The sequence below is a fragment of the Pyrgilauda ruficollis genome, unplaced genomic scaffold, assembly GCF_017590135.1.
Source record: "Pyrgilauda ruficollis isolate IOZ18807 unplaced genomic scaffold, ASM1759013v1 scaffold57, whole genome shotgun sequence".
NCBI lineage: Eukaryota > Metazoa > Chordata > Aves > Passeriformes > Passeridae > Pyrgilauda > Pyrgilauda ruficollis.
This window is the reverse complement of record NW_024527377.1, coordinates 4526209-4543413: the sequence shown is the minus strand read 5'-3', so window position 1 is coordinate 4543413 and position 17205 is coordinate 4526209. Positions and strand designations below refer to the sequence as shown.

General features: G+C 51.3%; 2 protein-coding genes across 3 annotated transcripts; one reads left to right on the top strand and one right to left on the bottom strand.

Annotated features, from left to right (window-relative positions):
• The first annotated feature begins 148 nt into the window (after positions 1-148).
• RBM22 (RNA binding motif protein 22) lies at positions 149-7722 on the top strand. Its single transcript, XM_041481919.1, has 11 exons — positions 149-270; positions 1188-1241; positions 2170-2199; positions 3254-3386; positions 3654-3754; positions 3918-4090; positions 4623-4823; positions 5297-5461; positions 5872-5960; positions 6474-6605; positions 7288-7722. Exons 1-11 carry the CDS (start codon positions 217-219, stop codon positions 7416-7418), a joined length of 1263 nt encoding a protein of 420 aa, XP_041337853.1. The 5' UTR covers positions 149-216; the 3' UTR covers positions 7419-7722.
• A 1295-nt stretch (positions 7723-9017) lies between these two features.
• Positions 9018-15233, bottom strand: MYOZ3 (myozenin 3). 2 transcript variants are annotated; one of them, XM_041481922.1, is made up of 6 exons: positions 15081-15233; positions 14290-14453; positions 13974-14048; positions 13729-13873; positions 13015-13186; positions 9018-10531 (listed from the first exon to the last, which is right to left on the bottom strand). In XM_041481922.1, the coding sequence occupies exons 1-6, from the start codon at positions 15199-15201 to the stop codon at positions 10369-10371; spliced, it is 840 nt and encodes a 279-aa protein (XP_041337856.1). In that variant the 5' UTR covers positions 15202-15233; the 3' UTR covers positions 9018-10368. The 2 variants fall into 2 exon arrangements, with proteins under 2 accessions (XP_041337856.1, XP_041337857.1); XM_041481923.1 differs by lacking the exon at positions 15081-15233 and adding an exon at positions 14758-14788.
• Positions 15234-17205: the final 1972 nt, after the last annotated feature.

The window sequence follows — 17205 nt, the reverse complement described above, 5'->3', positions numbered from 1 at the left end:
CAACACAAAAGGCGGAGCTCCCCCGTCCTTTCCCAATGGTCTCGTCCCCGTGCTCCCCCCGCTCTCGTTGCCCGTGGTCTCGCCCGTTGAGCTGTGCCTGCAGCGCCCCCTGCCGCTGTGACGTCACTCCTCCCTCAGCCCGCCTTTTCCGTCACGGCGCTGCTGGAAGTGGCGTCACTTCCGGCCGCCGCCTCCCGGCAGCGGAGCGGAGCCGCCATGTCCACATCGCTGGGCTCCAACACCTACAACCGGCAGAACTGGGAGGATGCGGTGAGCGGGGCGGCCGCGAGGGGCCGGGACAGCCGGCAGCAGCGGGCCTGGGCCGGCGGGGCCCTGCTCCGCCGCGGGAGCGCGTGGGGCGGCAAGGCCGCGAGGCCAGCGGGGTGCGGGGAGGCGGCCCCGGGCCGGGACCTGCCCTGGGGACCCGCCAGCCTTCTCCGGGGACCCGCTGCCTTTCCTGGGGACCCGCCAGCCTTCCTGGGGACCTGCCGCCCTTCCTGGGGACCTGCCGCCTTTCCTGGGGACCTGCCGCCCTTCCTGGGGACCCGCTGCCTTCTCCGGGGACCCGCTGCCTTCTCTGGGGACTCGCTGCCTTCCTGGGGCCCCGCCACTCTCCCTGGGGATCGGCCACCCGCCCTGGGGCCCCGCCACCCTCCCTAGGGACCGGCCACCCGCGGCTGAGCCGCCCGGGAGGGCTCTGCGCGGTTCCCGGCCGGTCTCTCGTTGGGGCGCACAGGGAGCGGGCTGCCCGCCGCTCCGTCCCCCGCGCCGCGGTGCAGGGGCTGGAGCAGCTGCGGGCGCTGAGCTGGGCCCCGCGTGTGCCCCTGGCCGCGTCCCCTCGAGCTGAAGGCTCTCCCGGGTGCGCCCAGTGCAGGCAGTCGCTGCTGAGGGATAACGGGGGCGGTGTTGCCTGCTGCAGCTCAGGCACTGACAGGTTCAGATCTCAAGAATACGTTTTTTATTTGGTTATTCTATGTTTTACTCCAAGCTACAATAGCGACCAGATTATGATTCTGTAGTAATTTGGGCCTGGGTGGTGGCTTGCAGCTCTCCCAGTGTCTCTGGATCCATTTGCATTTTTTAATCTGTCTGATGAATTAAACTAGATCATTTTTCAGAGTGTGACTTGAATGCTGTTGTGATGGCAGAGCTTGTTACATTTCTGATTTTCTTCTTCCTCGGTTCAGGACTTCCCTATCCTGTGCCAGACGTGTCTTGGAGAAAATCCCTATATTCGGATGGTATGTGCCTGCTGGACCCTGCAGCCCTTCCCTCTCTCTGGTGGCCCTAAACCTGTGGGTTTGGGGACTGGAATAGGGCTGGGTGCAGGAGGAGGTGCTGAAGTGAGCACACGCTCCTGAACAGCTGGTTCTGTACAGCAGGATCTGGTTCCAGCTGTTGTTGGTGTGTAATATCACAGTTAGGGGTGTGATTTAAGAACAAATCAGTCACAAAGGAGAGCAGATGATCCAGCCCAGTGGCTGCGGTGCAGGAAATAGTAGAAAATGAAATTTTAGTATTGGCAAGCTCCAACATGGATAACTGTGATCTGCTCAAATTCTAATTAGTGCAGTTTCTAAAATGTGACAAACATGCACCCCTAAAATTAAGTTAAAGGTGTCTGATGAAGGTAGTTTAAACTCCTGTTTGTTTTCCTGCTCTGTGCAGGGTGAGTCAGTCCATGTTCTGTTGCTTTTCTCTGCCTGGCCTGGTTGCCCATGACCTACATTGACATTATCTCCTTCACATTCATGTTCCACAAATTTTCTGAGAGAGGTTGGGTTTCTTATGAAACATAACCCTAATGCTCCTATAGGGGATATCTCTAAACCTGTTTGTTTCCATGGGTTGTTTAATGTAACATCATCTTTCCTTAAAAAGAGCTGATAATGCTCCTTTTCATTCTCACCTTTCACCAGTACAGGAGGTGGGACTGAAAGTGCTCTGTTTTTAATGAAAGTTTCTCAACCAAAAATGTGTTGAGAATATTTAGGATTTATATTTTTTGTCCTGCTGACTTTCCAAGGTGCAAGCCAAATACATAGGGATGAGTGAGTCTAAATGCAGCATAATTATGAAAAAACCAACTGTGTTATCACATCAATGATATGTCTCATGTTTTACGTTGAGTTGGTGATATTTCATGCTTTTTTATTTTTTATATTTCAGACCAAAGAAAAATATGGAAAAGAATGCAAGGTATGTTTGTGTGTTTTGAAGAAAGATTGTCAAAATTGGTGCAGATCTAGGAGTAATCCATTTTAATGATGAAAAACCTGTCAGCTTCAGAAGAGTGCTTATCTGGGTTAACTTAAAATATTCATGTAATCAGTTTTTAGGTCGGTCTGCTGTGCTTGTTAGACAAAGTCAGTTGGTCCTAAAATAGTAAAATTATTGAGCAAATCCTGAGTCTGTGTAAACAAATCTTCATGTTTATGAGAATGAGGTTTTGCAAATACCGTTGTACTGTATGTGAAATTATTGCAGGATTTTAAATGATCCATGTTTTCTTGGGCGAGTTTGTTGTTTTTCTGAGAAGTACAAAATACCTGGAGTTTGGGTTTTACTGTGTGTGTTATTCATGCTATTTGTTGATTTGTGTTGGCTGTCCAAGAAATAAGCCACAATTATGTCTAAGAGCAAGAAATACTCAGGGAAATTAAAGGAGGTTTTTGCCCTTTTATCAGTTTTCATCTGAGGTAGAGAAAAGGTATAATTTGGAGTCTGTACATATTGAGATTGTATTGTGTACTCAAGGTGTACATGCAGAGGAAGCAAATGCATCATTCCATGAGATAACAGGGAACATCACTCCTCTGCACCAGAGCTCTCATAACCTCTTCCTCCTTCCAGCACAGGTTGCTGCTGTGCTGGTGCCTGATGCACCCATTGTTGTAATTCATCTCTAGAAGCTCCACACTGACATCACCTGGAATCAAAGAGAATTTATATATCTTTGAGTAGATCTGCACTTAAATAAATAAACAAATAAATAATTGCAATAAATAAAACGAAAAAGCGCAACCAAAAAAAACATTTTCCCTAAAATTTCTTCCTGTCAAAATAAAACCCCAAATAGAAACAAATATTTCCTGAGCTCTGAGTCTTAGCTTTAGGAAAAAAAAGTTGTGTTTATGGTTTGGAGAAGCTGGATGAGTTTGGAGAAGCTGGATGAGTTTGGAGTTTGTTTCCATGCCAGAAGCAGAGCAGTAGCTGTGGGCAGGGTGATCCCAGTGCCACCTTTGTGTCCCAGATTTGTGCCAGGCCGTTCACGGTGTTCCGCTGGTGCCCCGGCGTGCGGATGCGCTTCAAGAAGACAGAAGTGTGCCAGACCTGCAGCAAGCTGAAGAATGTCTGTCAGACCTGCCTGCTCGACCTGGAATATGGTGTGTACCCAAAAACCTCATCCAACACTGGGACCTGCCCTCTGAAATGGGAGCTGTGAAATCACTTTAAATGTGTGCATGTAATTGGCACTGGACAGTCTTTGAGAAGAACAGGTCATGTCTCTTCAGAGGTTCAAGGGCAGAGTGGTTTCCCTGAGCAGCAGATGATTTTCCTCTGGTGACTGCACACATTACAGAAATCACTGTTTCTGCTCTTTCAGCTTGTTCTTCATATGGATTGGTTGGGGTTTTTTTGTTTCATTTTAGGTTTGCCTATCCAAGTTCGGGATGCAGGACTCTCTCTTAAGGATGAAATGCCTAAATCTGATGTCAACAAAGAATACTACACCCAGAACATGGAGCGAGAGGTAAGTGTAGCCAGCCATGATCATGCTTTTTGGGTGGCTCTGTGTGGGGAGGAAAGGGCAGCAATGACCTAGCTTCTCTTAAAACCACTTGCTTGCTCTGATTTTGTGCATTAGTGTTCAGTGCTGATATACACATAATTATTTGTGTTCTGCCTGCTTTTAGATAGCCAATTCTGATGGCACTAGACCAGTTGGTGCACTAGGAAAAGCTACTTCTACCAGTGACATGCTGCTGAAGCTGGCCCGAACCACTCCATACTACAAACGCAACCGTCCTCACATCTGTTCCTTCTGGGTAAAAGGAGAGTGCAAGAGAGGAGAGGAGTGTCCCTACAGGTACAGACACAGCTTGGACAGTCCATCTCTTTACCACAGTCAGATGCAGCTTCCCTTGGAGATGCTGCAGTGGGCAGGAGACACTGCAGTGATTTGGGTCAGGGCAACACTTGCATCCAGTGCCAACAAATGAATCTCTGTGGCGGCAAGTTGGTTTGTGAGAAGTTGGCTGTGTCCTTTGCCAAAGCAGTGACTGCAGCTCTTCTCTTGTGTAGTCAATTTTTCCCCTTTGTGGTGTCAGTCCCCTCAAGTAGAGATCTTTGTATTTGAACAAGAGGCTGTTTCAAACCCAGCTCTTGTGTTTTGTAGTGCTGAGTGTTGAGCTGTCAGAAGCACCATTCATTCAGAACTTGACGCAGTCCTGGCTGCAGTTGAAGTGTTCAGAGCTTTGTTCCATTTTGGCATGTTGATGTGGACAGGGTTAAGGATATAATTGACCTGAGGGTTTCAGAAGGGAAACTGGCAGCTACAGTAATTTTAATCCATTCAGTCATCCCTGATGTTATAAAATGCTTTGTTTGCTGAACCTTAGACATGAGAAACCTACGGATCCAGATGATCCTCTGGCTGACCAGAACATCAAAGATCGTTACTATGGAATTAATGATCCTGTGGCTGACAAACTTCTGAAACGAGCATCAACCATGCCTCGTCTAGATCCTCCTGAAGACAAGACTATTACTACACTGTATGTTGGAGGGCTTGGAGATACCATCACTGAATCAGATCTCAGGTGTGTTGGTGAATTTGTATTGCCCTTGCCTTTTTGTTTGACACTTTGATAATGGCTCTTCAAATGAGGAACAAAAATAAATCTGGCTTTCAGGTTTTTTTAATGGGGAACTGGTTGGTGGGCAAGTGCAGAGGAGTGCCAGCTTGTTGGAGAACAGGCACAAATGCTTTGATTAAAATTTATCTCTTTAAAAGATGAGTCATCCCTTTGAGCTATTGGGGATACTGTGTAGCCCTTTTCAGGAGGAAGTCTTGTATCCTCTAGCTAGCTACTGAGAGAAGCTGCTGCAGAGCTTTAATTGCTCCTTAATTTCACGGAGGGCTAATTATAATTAACTGATTGATTATTGATTTCTAATGATTTGTTTGAACTGGGAATGGAGAAGAGAGTTTTTGAGCATGCCTATTTCACCTCCCTCTACCCTGTGACTCGGAGGAGTGGGGAATCATAATAATTTTTTTTGTCCCATACAGAAATCACTTCTACCAGTTTGGGGAGATCCGGACGATAACGGTGGTTCAGAGGCAGCAATGTGCTTTCATCCAGTTTGCCACCAGACAGGCTGCAGAGGTGGCTGCTGAGAAATCCTTCAACAAACTCATTGTCAATGGCCGCAGGCTCAACGTCAAATGGGGAAGGTAAGTGTGGGGGGAGGAAGCCCAAAGGATTTGCAAGTTCTTCTCTCAGTTTACAGTCTTGATCAGCAGGATTGGGTATTATGCAGAAGTTGATACTTGTTTGGTAAATAGTTGGGGTCCTCTTGAATTTTGGTTTTCTTTTTACAGTGAGATCTGGCTTGGAGATGACAAAAGTAGCATAGGGGATTTCTTGGCTGAGGATTATGGATGAGTTTTGGTAGCTTTGCTCCTAGTCCATCTCCTCTAAACACTGTTTGCAAACTTGGTACCATCTGTCTGATGTTCTGTGAGTTTTTCATCTTGGCCTGAAGAAATGGATCTGGAATAGATAATGTGAAGCCACTGTGGTATAAATATCTCCTTATCCTGCTTTTCTCGTCCTTGTTCTCAAACTTTTGTCTGTTTTTCAGGTCCCAGGCAGCAAGAGGAAAAGAAAAGGACAAGGAAGGCACTACAGAATCGGGGATAAAGCTGGAGCCAGTTCCAGGACTTCCTGGGGGTAAGGGAGTTGCATTCATCTCTGAGACACTTAATGCTGACCCACTTCCATGAGCAAGGCTGCTGTTATACTTCCAGGAGCAGTGTCAGTTCAGGATGGTAGAGGCAGTTATGAGCCCAGAACAGTTACAGTAGGTTTGCAGCAGATCCAGCTGGATGGGAGATGAGCTTTGTCTAGGAGCAAATCCTTGATGAAAAAAGAGTTCTTTATGTGATGAGTGAAAAGTTAAAGCTGAATTCAACTTACTTAGGTCACAGATACTTGCAACCCACGCTTTTAATGTTTTCTTAGTCCACTGAGTGTTGTATGACGGACAAAGCAAAGCTGGTTTCAGATGAAGGAAATTGGTGCCTGGGGTTTCAGGGCAGTTCTGCTTCTCAGTCCAGTTCATACATGCAATAGTAGCAAGTTTGCCCTTGTGAAAGTGTGGGTTGTGCTCCATCTCTGAAGGCAGACACCTCTGCTTGTCTTGCCTGAGAGATTTTCCATAACCATATGTACTTTTTTCTGCAGCCCTCCCCCCTCCTCCAGCTGCAGAAGAGGAGGCTTCTGCAAATTACTTCAATCTACCTCCAAGTGGCCCTTCAGCCGTGGTGAACATTGCCCTGCCACCTCCTCCTGGCATCGCTCCACCACCGCCTCCAGGTACCTGTGTTTGCCCCTCACGTGGGGGTGTGAAATTCAGTGTTAGACAGTCTCTTCCTCCTTGCCAGGCCATGCTGCAGTACTGATGCATGCCCTGAGCTGATTTTCCTCATCCCTGATCACACAGTGTAAATGGATGATCTAAACTGAGCTGTCAGCAGAGTTTAATTAAACTGAGCTGCCTGTTGTGGTTGGTATTTGCTTGCAAATTCCCAGGCATGTTAGAGATCACTGTTACTGGTACTGGGACCTACTCAGTGCTTTTGCTGGCTGTGTAAATGCCACGTTAACCTGGACTTCAAAGGGTAATTTTGCAGATGGCTGAGTGCTGGCATGTCCTTGGCTCTCTATATATCTATCCAGAGATACGTTTTTTTTAAATGGAATTTTGGACTCTCACAGATGTATTTGCTCTGCTCTGTGGTTGAGTAGGAAACATTTAGATGGGTATTACAGACACCTGCCCAGTTCCCCCCACCAGCTTTTATTTGTAAGGATGTGTGTTGGGTAGGGATTGGCCCTAGTTGTGCTGAAAAGTGGGGCAGGAGTTTGGGGAGATGGGAGATGTGCACATTTGTGGGGCACAGCTGTCAGCCAGCTGTGGTGCCAGTACTTTGAAGCAGCAGTACACACAAAGGTTTTCTGTTGCTTTGCCTGAAGCTGCCAACTTTTGTTTCTGCAGGTTTTGGACCACACATGTTCCACGCCATGGGGCCCCCACCTCCCTTCATGAGAGCCCCAGGCCCCATCCACTACCCATCCCAGGATCCCCAGAGGATGGGTGCCCACGCAGGAAAGCACAGCAGCCCCTAGCACGTCCTGCCACCCTCATCCTTGAAGTAAATGTTATTTTCTAGTTACCATGGTAGCATCATATGTTGAGCTGTGGGTGAGCTAGAGATGCCTTATTTCCCTGCTTGCAGCCACAGGGCAAGCTCAGCTCCGTGTCTCCACTTATAATCGGGTTCTTGATACGTCCCACGTCTTTCTATTAGTGTGGGGGGTGGGTGGGGGACAGACAGAAGGGCTGTCAGGGGTCTGTGGGTCTGGGGTACCAGAATTAAAGTGCTATCTGTGTATCCCATTGGCACACTTTTGAAATAAACTTCTGGAAAAACAAAACCAAACCCTTTTCAAGCCCTTTTGATAGCCTCAGTTGGAACGTTATGGACTGTTAAAATGTAACCAGAGACTCTTTTCTGTCAGGTAACTAATAATGTATTATTCCAATGAGTTATTAAACCAGGACTGAATAAGAGTTGAAAAACGGGTTCATCAGACCTGCCAAACCCATGGCTTGGCCTTACCACTACACAGAATTTTTCTCCCTCCTATTTCCTGACTTCTTGATTAAAAAAGACCAGAAAACAAAGCCTTTTTAAGTGCATCACTTCTAATCCTGCACATCCTCAGCAAGACAAGTTCTGGGTCAAGAAGCAGCCCCCGGGCAGTGTGGGGATGATGTGGAGTGACAGGTCAGCAGTTGCTGATTCAGCCAGATGACAGCTCCCTCTGCCCCAGAGCCTGGCTTGTGCTGCCTGCAGCTGCAGGGCACGGCAGAATGCACCTGCAGCTGCAAGATTTGGGGCTCTGCAAGGCCTGTGAAACAGCATCCCCTTGAGCTGTGGCATGGGCCCCACTTCATCTTGCTCCGATAAGATGTGAAACTTTTCTTTCTGTGCTCCAAGTGACCTCGGAGTAGCTGCATCCTGCCCGGAGCCTTGCAGCTGAGCAAGGTCTGTGTACATGTGGCTAGAGGATTTTAGGTTTACCTCCATATTAGCTGCTTTCATGCAAGGGATCTGTGGACATCTTCATAACAGTGTGGGGTCTGTTCTGAAGCTTCATTTGCTTTGCTTGTTTTTTTTTTTAAAGTACATAAAAATACTTGAATTTTTCAACACCAACTTTGACCCAGCTTCCTGGAGCTCAGTATCTGAGGACTTAGTCTGATTTTTATGTGACTGCTGCCGCAGCCAAGATCCTACATGGGCAAGGTCATGCACATCCACTTTTAGTTTCATGTGCTGTCCTGTACAGTGCCACTGGGTCCCATCATGGTGCCAGCCCTGCCAGGCTGTCAGAGGAGGTGCAGCACTTGTGGCACCACGGGCTGGCTTTCTCTGGAGAAAGAGCCGCGCTTTGGGTGTGGGTAATTAGTTCCACTTTTGTCGGGGGAGAGCTCACCCAGGGTGGTGTTGGACATGCTGGTGGATGGGAGAGGGCTGTGGCATTTGCCACTGCTCTGGTCCAGAGTGTAGCCAGGACCTGTGAGCGCTGTGACAGATTTGGCATGCAGGAGGCTTCACATCATCCCAGTTTATTTATAATTTCCAGCCAGTTACCCAGGGTGCCTAGGTTCTGCAGATGCTGGACAAAGAGGGGAGAAATGGAATTGGAACAGGGCAGCAGTTAAGCATCATAGATTTATTGTTTCTAAGGAACAAACCGTTTTTCTTTCCATTTGCTTGCCCCCTTCTGCTTCTGTGGGAAACAGTAATGAAAGCTTCCCACCTGAATGATATGTTGTGGCAGCAGAATCCCTGCGTGGGGTTTGCTCTGCACAGCGTTACAAACTTCACAAATGAGGCAGCTGCTAACTGCATTTTTACCACAACATTTACTTGCCCCATTTAACCACAGTGTTGGAAAAAGGAACTTTTATCCTGGTGCTTTTGAGAGTATAAGAAAGGGAAACGTTAAGAACCTGACAAAAGCAGTTGAAGGAAGCCTGTGTTGAGTCAGAGGTTTTTGTGAATGGGGTTCCCCAGGTACTCTGGTGGCTGTAGGCTGTTGTTAGCTGCATGTCCCACTGTGTGTCACTGCTGGAAATGTTGGTGTAGTTGGATCCTCATTGCTGATTTTCATGTTCCCAGGGAAGCCTGTGCTTGCTCTGGAGTCACGGCCGTGCTGCTTTTCCTTCCCACTGGTGTTGAAGTTACCAAACACCCCGGCAGCATCCTCACACTTTGTGGTTCTGCAGGGCAGCAGGTCCAGGTCGGGCCTGATCATTGACCAACTACATGAAGCAAATCTGTCATAAGTCACTCAAAGAGCCTAGATTAGATGTTCAAGCGAGACATGCAAAGAGCAGGAGGAAGGGGGAAATAGCTGCCAAGTGCTAGCCAGTAGCTTCTGGAAAACAGAGCACAAGTTTCCAACTCCCAGCATTCCTCTCTCCTCTATTGTGGCTGTGCTGTGTTGGTAAACAGATAGATTTCCACTCCTTCATTTGTTTTTGTTGTCCAGCCAAGCTCAAGGTAGCTGCTTTAAACATGCCAGTGCCTCAAGTAACTTGTTTTGCTACTGCTCTTCCATTATCACCTCCTCTCTGCGTCCTGACTGGAATGACAGATGCAGAGTTGTCCTGAAGATGGAATTTCTCTGCAAAAGCACCAGCTGTCCGAGCAGGTCTCGCGTGCCAGTGAGGATGCAGTGAGGCAGCTTTGGTGTGTTGCAGCTGGTGGTGCTGCTGTTTTCCATGAGGAGGGAAGAGGACAGGCTGTACGGGATGTTTTGTACGGGAGCTTGCGGGGATCTGCTGGGTTAACAGCGAGGACTTGGCTGGTTGGCTTGGCACTGACTGCAGGGGGAATTCAGAATGGTCCCACACTCGAGCTCATTCAAACCCCACTCGAAGATGACAACCCAAGCCCACCAGCTGAGCTTCCACGGAGGATACCTGCCCCCCTCCCCTCCCCTGCGAGCGTGTCCGAGTCCAGTGAGGGAACCATCCGTGGCCATGGGGAAGGGAACGCACGTCCTACAGCTCTTCGCTCTCCGGCAGGATCCGCACCCAGCCTTGGGCCACCCTGTTGAAGTTGGGCCTGTGGGAAATCACCTCCAGCACGCTCAGGTTATCCAGCTCTACCGTGGGCAAAGAGAACAGCTCACCAACCAACGCCCTGTCAAACGGGGCTGGAGTCCTGCAGCACAAGGACAAGCACACTTAGTCACAAGGAGAGTCTGGCCATGTTGTGCAGGTGTTAGAAAAAATAAATCTGGATTTGCTGAGCCCAGCACAATGTAGCAATGCCTGTTAGAAATGACAACCCTCCTCTTCCTCCCCAGGACACTGTTAGAGCCCTACCAGCCCAGCAAGGTGATTCTCTGGTACAGACCCCACCTCAACTCAAGCTTTGGCAAGCCTGGAGAGTGGGGTTTGATGCCTGGGTGTTGGTGGAAGTGTTCTGCACGTGTAAGGGCTTAAGACTCAGAGGCCAGTGACAGTGACAAACCCCCGGTCATGACAGTGCCTCATCTGCAGCTCCTGTGTCCTGCAGAGGGCTGGGGCTGACGCTGCTCAGGATCACAGCAGCACATGCAGCTCTATTTGCCCTGGCTCCATCCCGCATTTTGGGACGGCTCCTCCTAACAATGACTAACAGGAGGAGCAGTGTGGGGGCAAGAGCTGTCATCTCTTTCTGGAGAAATGTGGAAAGGGACTGGGGAAGAGTGTGCCAGCCCCCAAAAAGCCAAGAATGTTGGTTTTGGAGCAGCACATGGGGGCTGAGCTATCAGTGAGGCAAAACTGGGAATGTTTGCTTTGGGAAGCACAGCTAGAACATGAATAACGTGGCACTGTTTTGCAACAGAGGAGAAATAAGGGGGAAAGGCAAATGAGAGAAGTTTGTTCTAGAAACTTTTGGGAAAAGAGAGTCTTTGTCAAAGCTTGGTTTTCACTCTCTCTTAAGACAGCACACCTTAGCAAGGTGGCCCAGGTTTTTGTATCACAGTCTGAATATTCAAAACTGGGGATGAATGAGCCTGCTTTAATGCAGTTACTGTGGAGGTGGTGGACTTGCCCTTGCTCTGTGACCCGTGAGAGCTGTGCTGGGATTCAGCTAGCCTTAGGCAAGACCACTGGCTTTTCCATAGCCAGCTTGTTCCAAAAAGTTTGTTTTTCTGTGGCTTGGTATTTGAACTGAGAAGTGATTTAAAAGCTTGGAAGATTGTGAAAAGCCCAGTTGAAAGCAGATTGACTTTCTGAATCTTCCTGCCTCGCTGAAGAATTAGAGGAGGTGGCAAGAGGCTTGGAGTTAAATTAGCATCCATCTGTATTAAATTACAGCTGAAGACTTTAAATAGAAAGGCAGTGTGTGAGAGGGGAGAAATGGTACAGGATAGAGTATTATTCAGAAACATGTCCTTGCTTCAGTCCCTGTCCATAAATAAATCCTGAGGCAGAAACATGGCTAAATGTTGAAATAAAAGTGCCAAATGTCTGCAGCAGCTCCTTGTTCTCCCCCTGCAGCACCTCCTTGGCTCTAACTCCTCAAGGAGAGCCACATGGCAAAGTCCCAGGGCTGAGGGGGAGGAGAGCAGCAAAGGGACAGTGGTGGCCAGGCTCATCTCTGCCCTTTAGGATGGCTTTTCCCACAAGGAGGGGTTGTGGTCCCCCACAGCCCCTTCTGCCAAGTGCTGAAAGCACAGCATGCCTCAAATCCAGCCCTGGGGCGGGTGCAGGGGAGCTGCTGCTGTTGGCACATGGTCTGCTGGGAAGCAGTGCTGCGTCCCAGGGAGAAACTCCAGTGGGAACTTGCCTACTGGAAGGTGACTTTGGCCAGGCCAGCAAAGCCAATGTAATTCCATCCTCATGACAGAGGCTTTCAGGAAGGAGGACAGACCAGACTCTTTTTGCTGATTCCCTAGGATGATGTTCAGCTTTTAAGTTCAGTTCTCCTTATTCTGCCATGGGCTGCTGGTGCTTTGCTACCAGCAGATCTCCATCTCCTGGATCCCCACTAAACACTTTTCCAGAAAGGAGATCTGTCTTGGCAGCCTTTGCTGCAGGGTCCCACCCTTGACCCCAGTGTAATTTGGAGGTGTGAAGGGGCTTCAGCCATGCTCTATCAGAAGCAGCCACAGGGCACAGAGCTTGCCAGGCTGAGCCACCAGAAACCCCCTGGCCTGGAGGCTTTGGGCTCAAGCAGGTGTTTGGAAGGAATCTGGTGACCTCTTAGCACTCTGTGGGAAGATTAACCTTATACCCCCACTGCTTCCAGCAGCTGCTTGAATACCTTAAGGAAATTAGGAAAGAGACTTGGCACTGTGTCATTGTTCCATGCAGCCCAGAGCTGAGCCCAGCTGGGAACGGGAGTGATTCCTACTCCAGGGCCATGTTTGTAAGAATTGCTCCCCCCAAATCTCATCCCAGTGAGATCAAGCTGCTTAAGGCTGTGCAAGCCCAGTAGTGGAGCAGAGAGGAGATCTGGGTGAGAGCTGCTGGAGGCAGGAACCTTTGCAGGGAGCCACAGAGGAGCTCCTGAGTAGAAAAAGAGCACCCTGAGCCCTTGCTGTGCCCCTCTGGGGTATAAAGTGTGCATGAATGCCATGTTTCCCCGGCAGGATGGTGGGTGCTCCTCGAGGCTGAAGGGCTGGCGTGGCTGGTGGTGTCTGCCCCTGTTACCTGTTGAAGCTCCTGAAGTCCCACGCAGGGGGTCTCATGGGCGGCGGGTTCTTGCCATACACGGCATTGTCCCTGTCACCAAAGAGCTCCTGCCACGGGGACTGGTAGCCCTTGGGGATGGCAGTGACATTGAACTTCTCATGCGGGATTTCTTTGAGGGGGCTCGAGTACCCTGTGCAGGGGAGAGGGACAGTGTGAGCTGGGGCCAGAGCCAGGCTGAGGCAGGGGGCTGGGAACAGCCCAGCCTCTGCATGGCCACGGGCTGTTACTGGGGCAGGAATGCATGTCTATAATGCATATCAGGTTGGATATTAGGAAGAAGTTTTTCACAGAAGGAGTGATAAAATATGGAATGGCCTGCCTGGGGAGGTGGTGGAGTCACCATCCCTGGATGTGTTTAAAAAAAGACTGGATATGGCATTTGGTGCCATGGTTTAGTTAAGGTGTTTAGGGCATGGGTTGGACTTGATGATCTTGAAGGTCTCTTCCAACCTAGTCATTCTGTGATTCTGTGATTATATACAAAGATAGATATAGATAGATATAGATATATAGATATAGACATAGATATAGATATAGATACATATTTGTACACATAAAACCTCTGGGGGAGGGTTGGGCAGACCCCTGAGCAAGCAGCAACTCACTGCCTCCAGCCCCATGTTACTGAGATCACAGCAGAGTTGGGTTCAGGTGCAGGAAGCATTGACTTACCTGGGGCCAGGGCACTGGGGTTCAGCACTTTGCACATGTGCAAGACCTTCTCTGACTTCTTGGGTACTTCTGGGGGGCCACCTTGGGGTGATGCTGCTACGTGGAGTTCAGAGTGATAATTCTGACCCTCGGCATCCTCGCCTGCCTGTGGAGGGGAGAGTTAACAGGCACAGGGGGAGCTCCCCCTGCCCCATTTGGGACTCGGGGTGTTTGAAAGCACCTCAGAGCTTCCTCCATCTACTCACCATCTGCTCATTCACTGTTCCTCCTGGATCACCTTTCCCAGTGTGGTGGGAGCCACCTGCCCCTTGCCGTGGGAGCTGCAGGGGACAGTGAGTGGGTGCAGAGGGGATCAGCACCATTCCTCTCCTCTTTGGTGGATATTGAGCCCCATGTTTGCCCATCTCCATGCCCAGCCCACCAGGACATCTCTCCTCTCCCTTCACCTCTGCATAGCAGTCAGCCAACCACGGCTGCTCTGCAGAGAGACCACTGACCCTGCCAGGAATTCCTTCCCTGGAAAGGCTGCCAGAGCCAGGGAAGGGCTGGCCTCAGACCCACCTGTCTGGAAGCACTGGGATGCTCAAGGACAAAGCGCTGCACCCGCTTCTGGTGCTGCTGGAAGAGCCGGGAGCCGCGGTTGTTCGGCAGGGAGAGCTCCTCGATCATCAGGTCATGTGTTGTGCTCATCTTCTTCCCCAGGTCCAGCTGGGGCTCTGGGGAGGCTGGGAGAGCACAGCTACAGCTGAGGATGCTGCAGTGTTGGGGACCCCCAAGGCAGCACAGACAGTGCATTCCCTCGTTGGGGTCTCTGTTTTGTGGCTGGGCCATTTGCCCACACCAGGGACTGGTGTTTCCTCAGTGTGAGGAATGCCAGGGAGCTCCAGAGGTTCAAGCAGCCTCTCCCACCCTGTGCATGGATTGTTCCAGCAAAAACAGGGCAAGTGGCCTCAACCAGAGCTGGGTCTGGCCACTAGGCAGGGAGGGCAGCACTGTCCTGGGGCTAGTGGCACACCTGCACCCCCTTACCATCTTCAGGGCCCGGTCTCATGATGGCCATCACTACAGCTGAGGATGCTGCAGTGTTGGGGACCCCCAAGGCAGCACAGACAGTGCATTCCCTCGTTGGGGTCTCTGTTTTGTGGCTGGGCCATTTGCCCACACCAGGGACTGGTGTTTCCTCAGTGTGAGGAATGCCAGGGAGCTCCAGAGGTTCAAGCAGCCTCTCCCACCCTGTGCATGGATTGTTCCAGCAAAAACAGGGCAAGTGGCCTCAACCAGAGCTGGGTCTGGCCACTAGGCAGGGAGGGCAGCACTGTCCTGGGGCTAGTGGCACACCTGCACCCCCTTACCATCTTCAGGGCCCGGTCTCATGATGGCCATCACTTGCTGCCGTGCTCCTGGGGCAGCTCTCTGGGACGGGGATGGATCCTGGCTGGAAGAGAAAGGCACTCCAGGAGTGACACCAAACATGGGAACATGTCAGCCCCAGTCATGCCCCAGAGAGATGCTAGGATTCAGTTGAGCATCTCCCCTGTCCAGCATCATCCCTAAGCATCTCCTTGCACCACTTCTGTCCCCTTCAACAGACACAGGGAATATTCACATCATGCTGCCCCTCAGCCCCTTCCTGTCCTTCTTCCTCTCTGCCTTTCTGTAGGGCAGAAACCGTCCTTGCCCTTGTCTTTGCCCACAGTGAGCTGTTGTCCTTGTGCCCTAAGTGCCCTCAGAGCAGCAGGTGCTGGCCAAGCAGGGGCCCTGGCTACCACCCTCCAGCACCTCCGCCTTAGCAGTGCTATTTTCAGCTGCTGGCTCCCAGGCTGCAGGAGCTGCAGCCCTGAACCTGCAGGCAGCTGGTGAACCCAGCCAGCAGCAAGAAGAGTCATGGCACCACTCGGCTGGGGTGCTCCACTGTGGAGAGATGGCTGGAAACCAGCTCCACTCTGAGCCCCCTGAGCTGCCCACCTGCAGCAGAGCCCTCCTGTGCTGCCAGCACGCTCAGCTCCCCAAGTGCTGTTCCACCCTGTTTGGTGCATCTGGCACCCCTCAGCTCGGGTTGATGAGGGCAGCTGCCCGTAAGGACCCTGCAGTGCTGGGGTTCCTGTGGGGACACCAGGGACTGGTGTTTCCTCAGTGTGAGGAATGCCAGGGAGCTCCAGAGGTTCAAGCAGCCTCTCCCACCCTGTGCATGGATTGTTCCAGCAAAAACAGGGCAAGTGGCCTCAACCAGAGCTGGGTCTGGCCACTAGGCAGGGAGGGCAGCACTGTCCTGGGGCTAGTGGCACACCTGCACCCCCTTACCATCTTCAGGGCCCGGTCTCATGATGGCCATCACTTGCTGCCGTGCTCCTGGGGCAGCTCTCTGGGACGGGGATGGATCCTGGCTGGAAGAGAAAGGCACTCCAGGAGTGACACCAAACATGGGAACATGTCAGCCCCAGTCATGCCCCAGAGAGATGCTAGGATTCAGTTGAGCATCTCCCCTGTCCAGCATCATCCCTAAGCATCTCCTTGCACCACTTCTGTCCCCTTCAACAGACACAGGGAATATTCACATCATGCTGCCCCTCAGCCCCTTCCTGTCCTTCTTCCTCTCTGCCTTTCTGTAGGGCAGAAACCGTCCTTGCCCTTGTCTTTGCCCACAGTGAGCTGTTGTCCTTGTGCCCTAAGTGCCCTCAGAGCAGCAGGTGCTGGCCAAGCAGGGGCCCTGGCTACCACCCCCCAGCACCTCCGCCTTAGCAGTGCTATTTTCAGCTGCTGGCTCCCAGGCTGCAGGAGCTGCAGCCCTGAACCTGCAGGCAGCTGGTGAACCCAGCCAGCAGCAAGAAGAGTCATGGCACCACTCGGCTGGGGTGCTCCACTGTGGAGAGATGGCTGGAAACCAGCTCCACTCTGAGCCCCCTGAGCTGCCCACCTGCAGCAGAGCCCTCCTGTGCTGCCAGCACGCTCAGCTCCCCAAGTGCTGTTCCACCCTGTTTGGTGCATCTGGCACCCCTCAGCTCGGGTTGATGAGGGCAGCTGCCCGTAAGGACCCTGCAGTGCTGGGGTTCCTGTGGGGCTGGGGTGCCTGGCACACACAGCTCCCTGCCAGCTCTGATCCGGGGTGCCTGGCACACAGCTCCCTGCCAGCACTGACCATCCACACAACGAGCCAGGGACCTGCACCCCATCCTTCCCTCTGTCCCACTCCAAGGAGACTGTACCCTGACCCCCACACTGGTGCTGTCCCCTTTTCCAAGGACATCCCCAAGCCCCGTGCACCCACCCACCTGCTGACCCCCATGTGGGACCTCAGCTTCCCTACCTGGCCAGGGGATACCCCAGATGCTTCTGGGGCACTGAAGATGCTTCTCCTGCTGTGCTGGGGATGAGGCCAAAGCCAAGCTGCAGCCACCAGCACTCGGTGGCCTCTGCTGGCCCTTCACGGCACCCTTGGGCTCCTGCTGCTCGCCCCAAGCCGTGCTGGGCTCCAGCCCA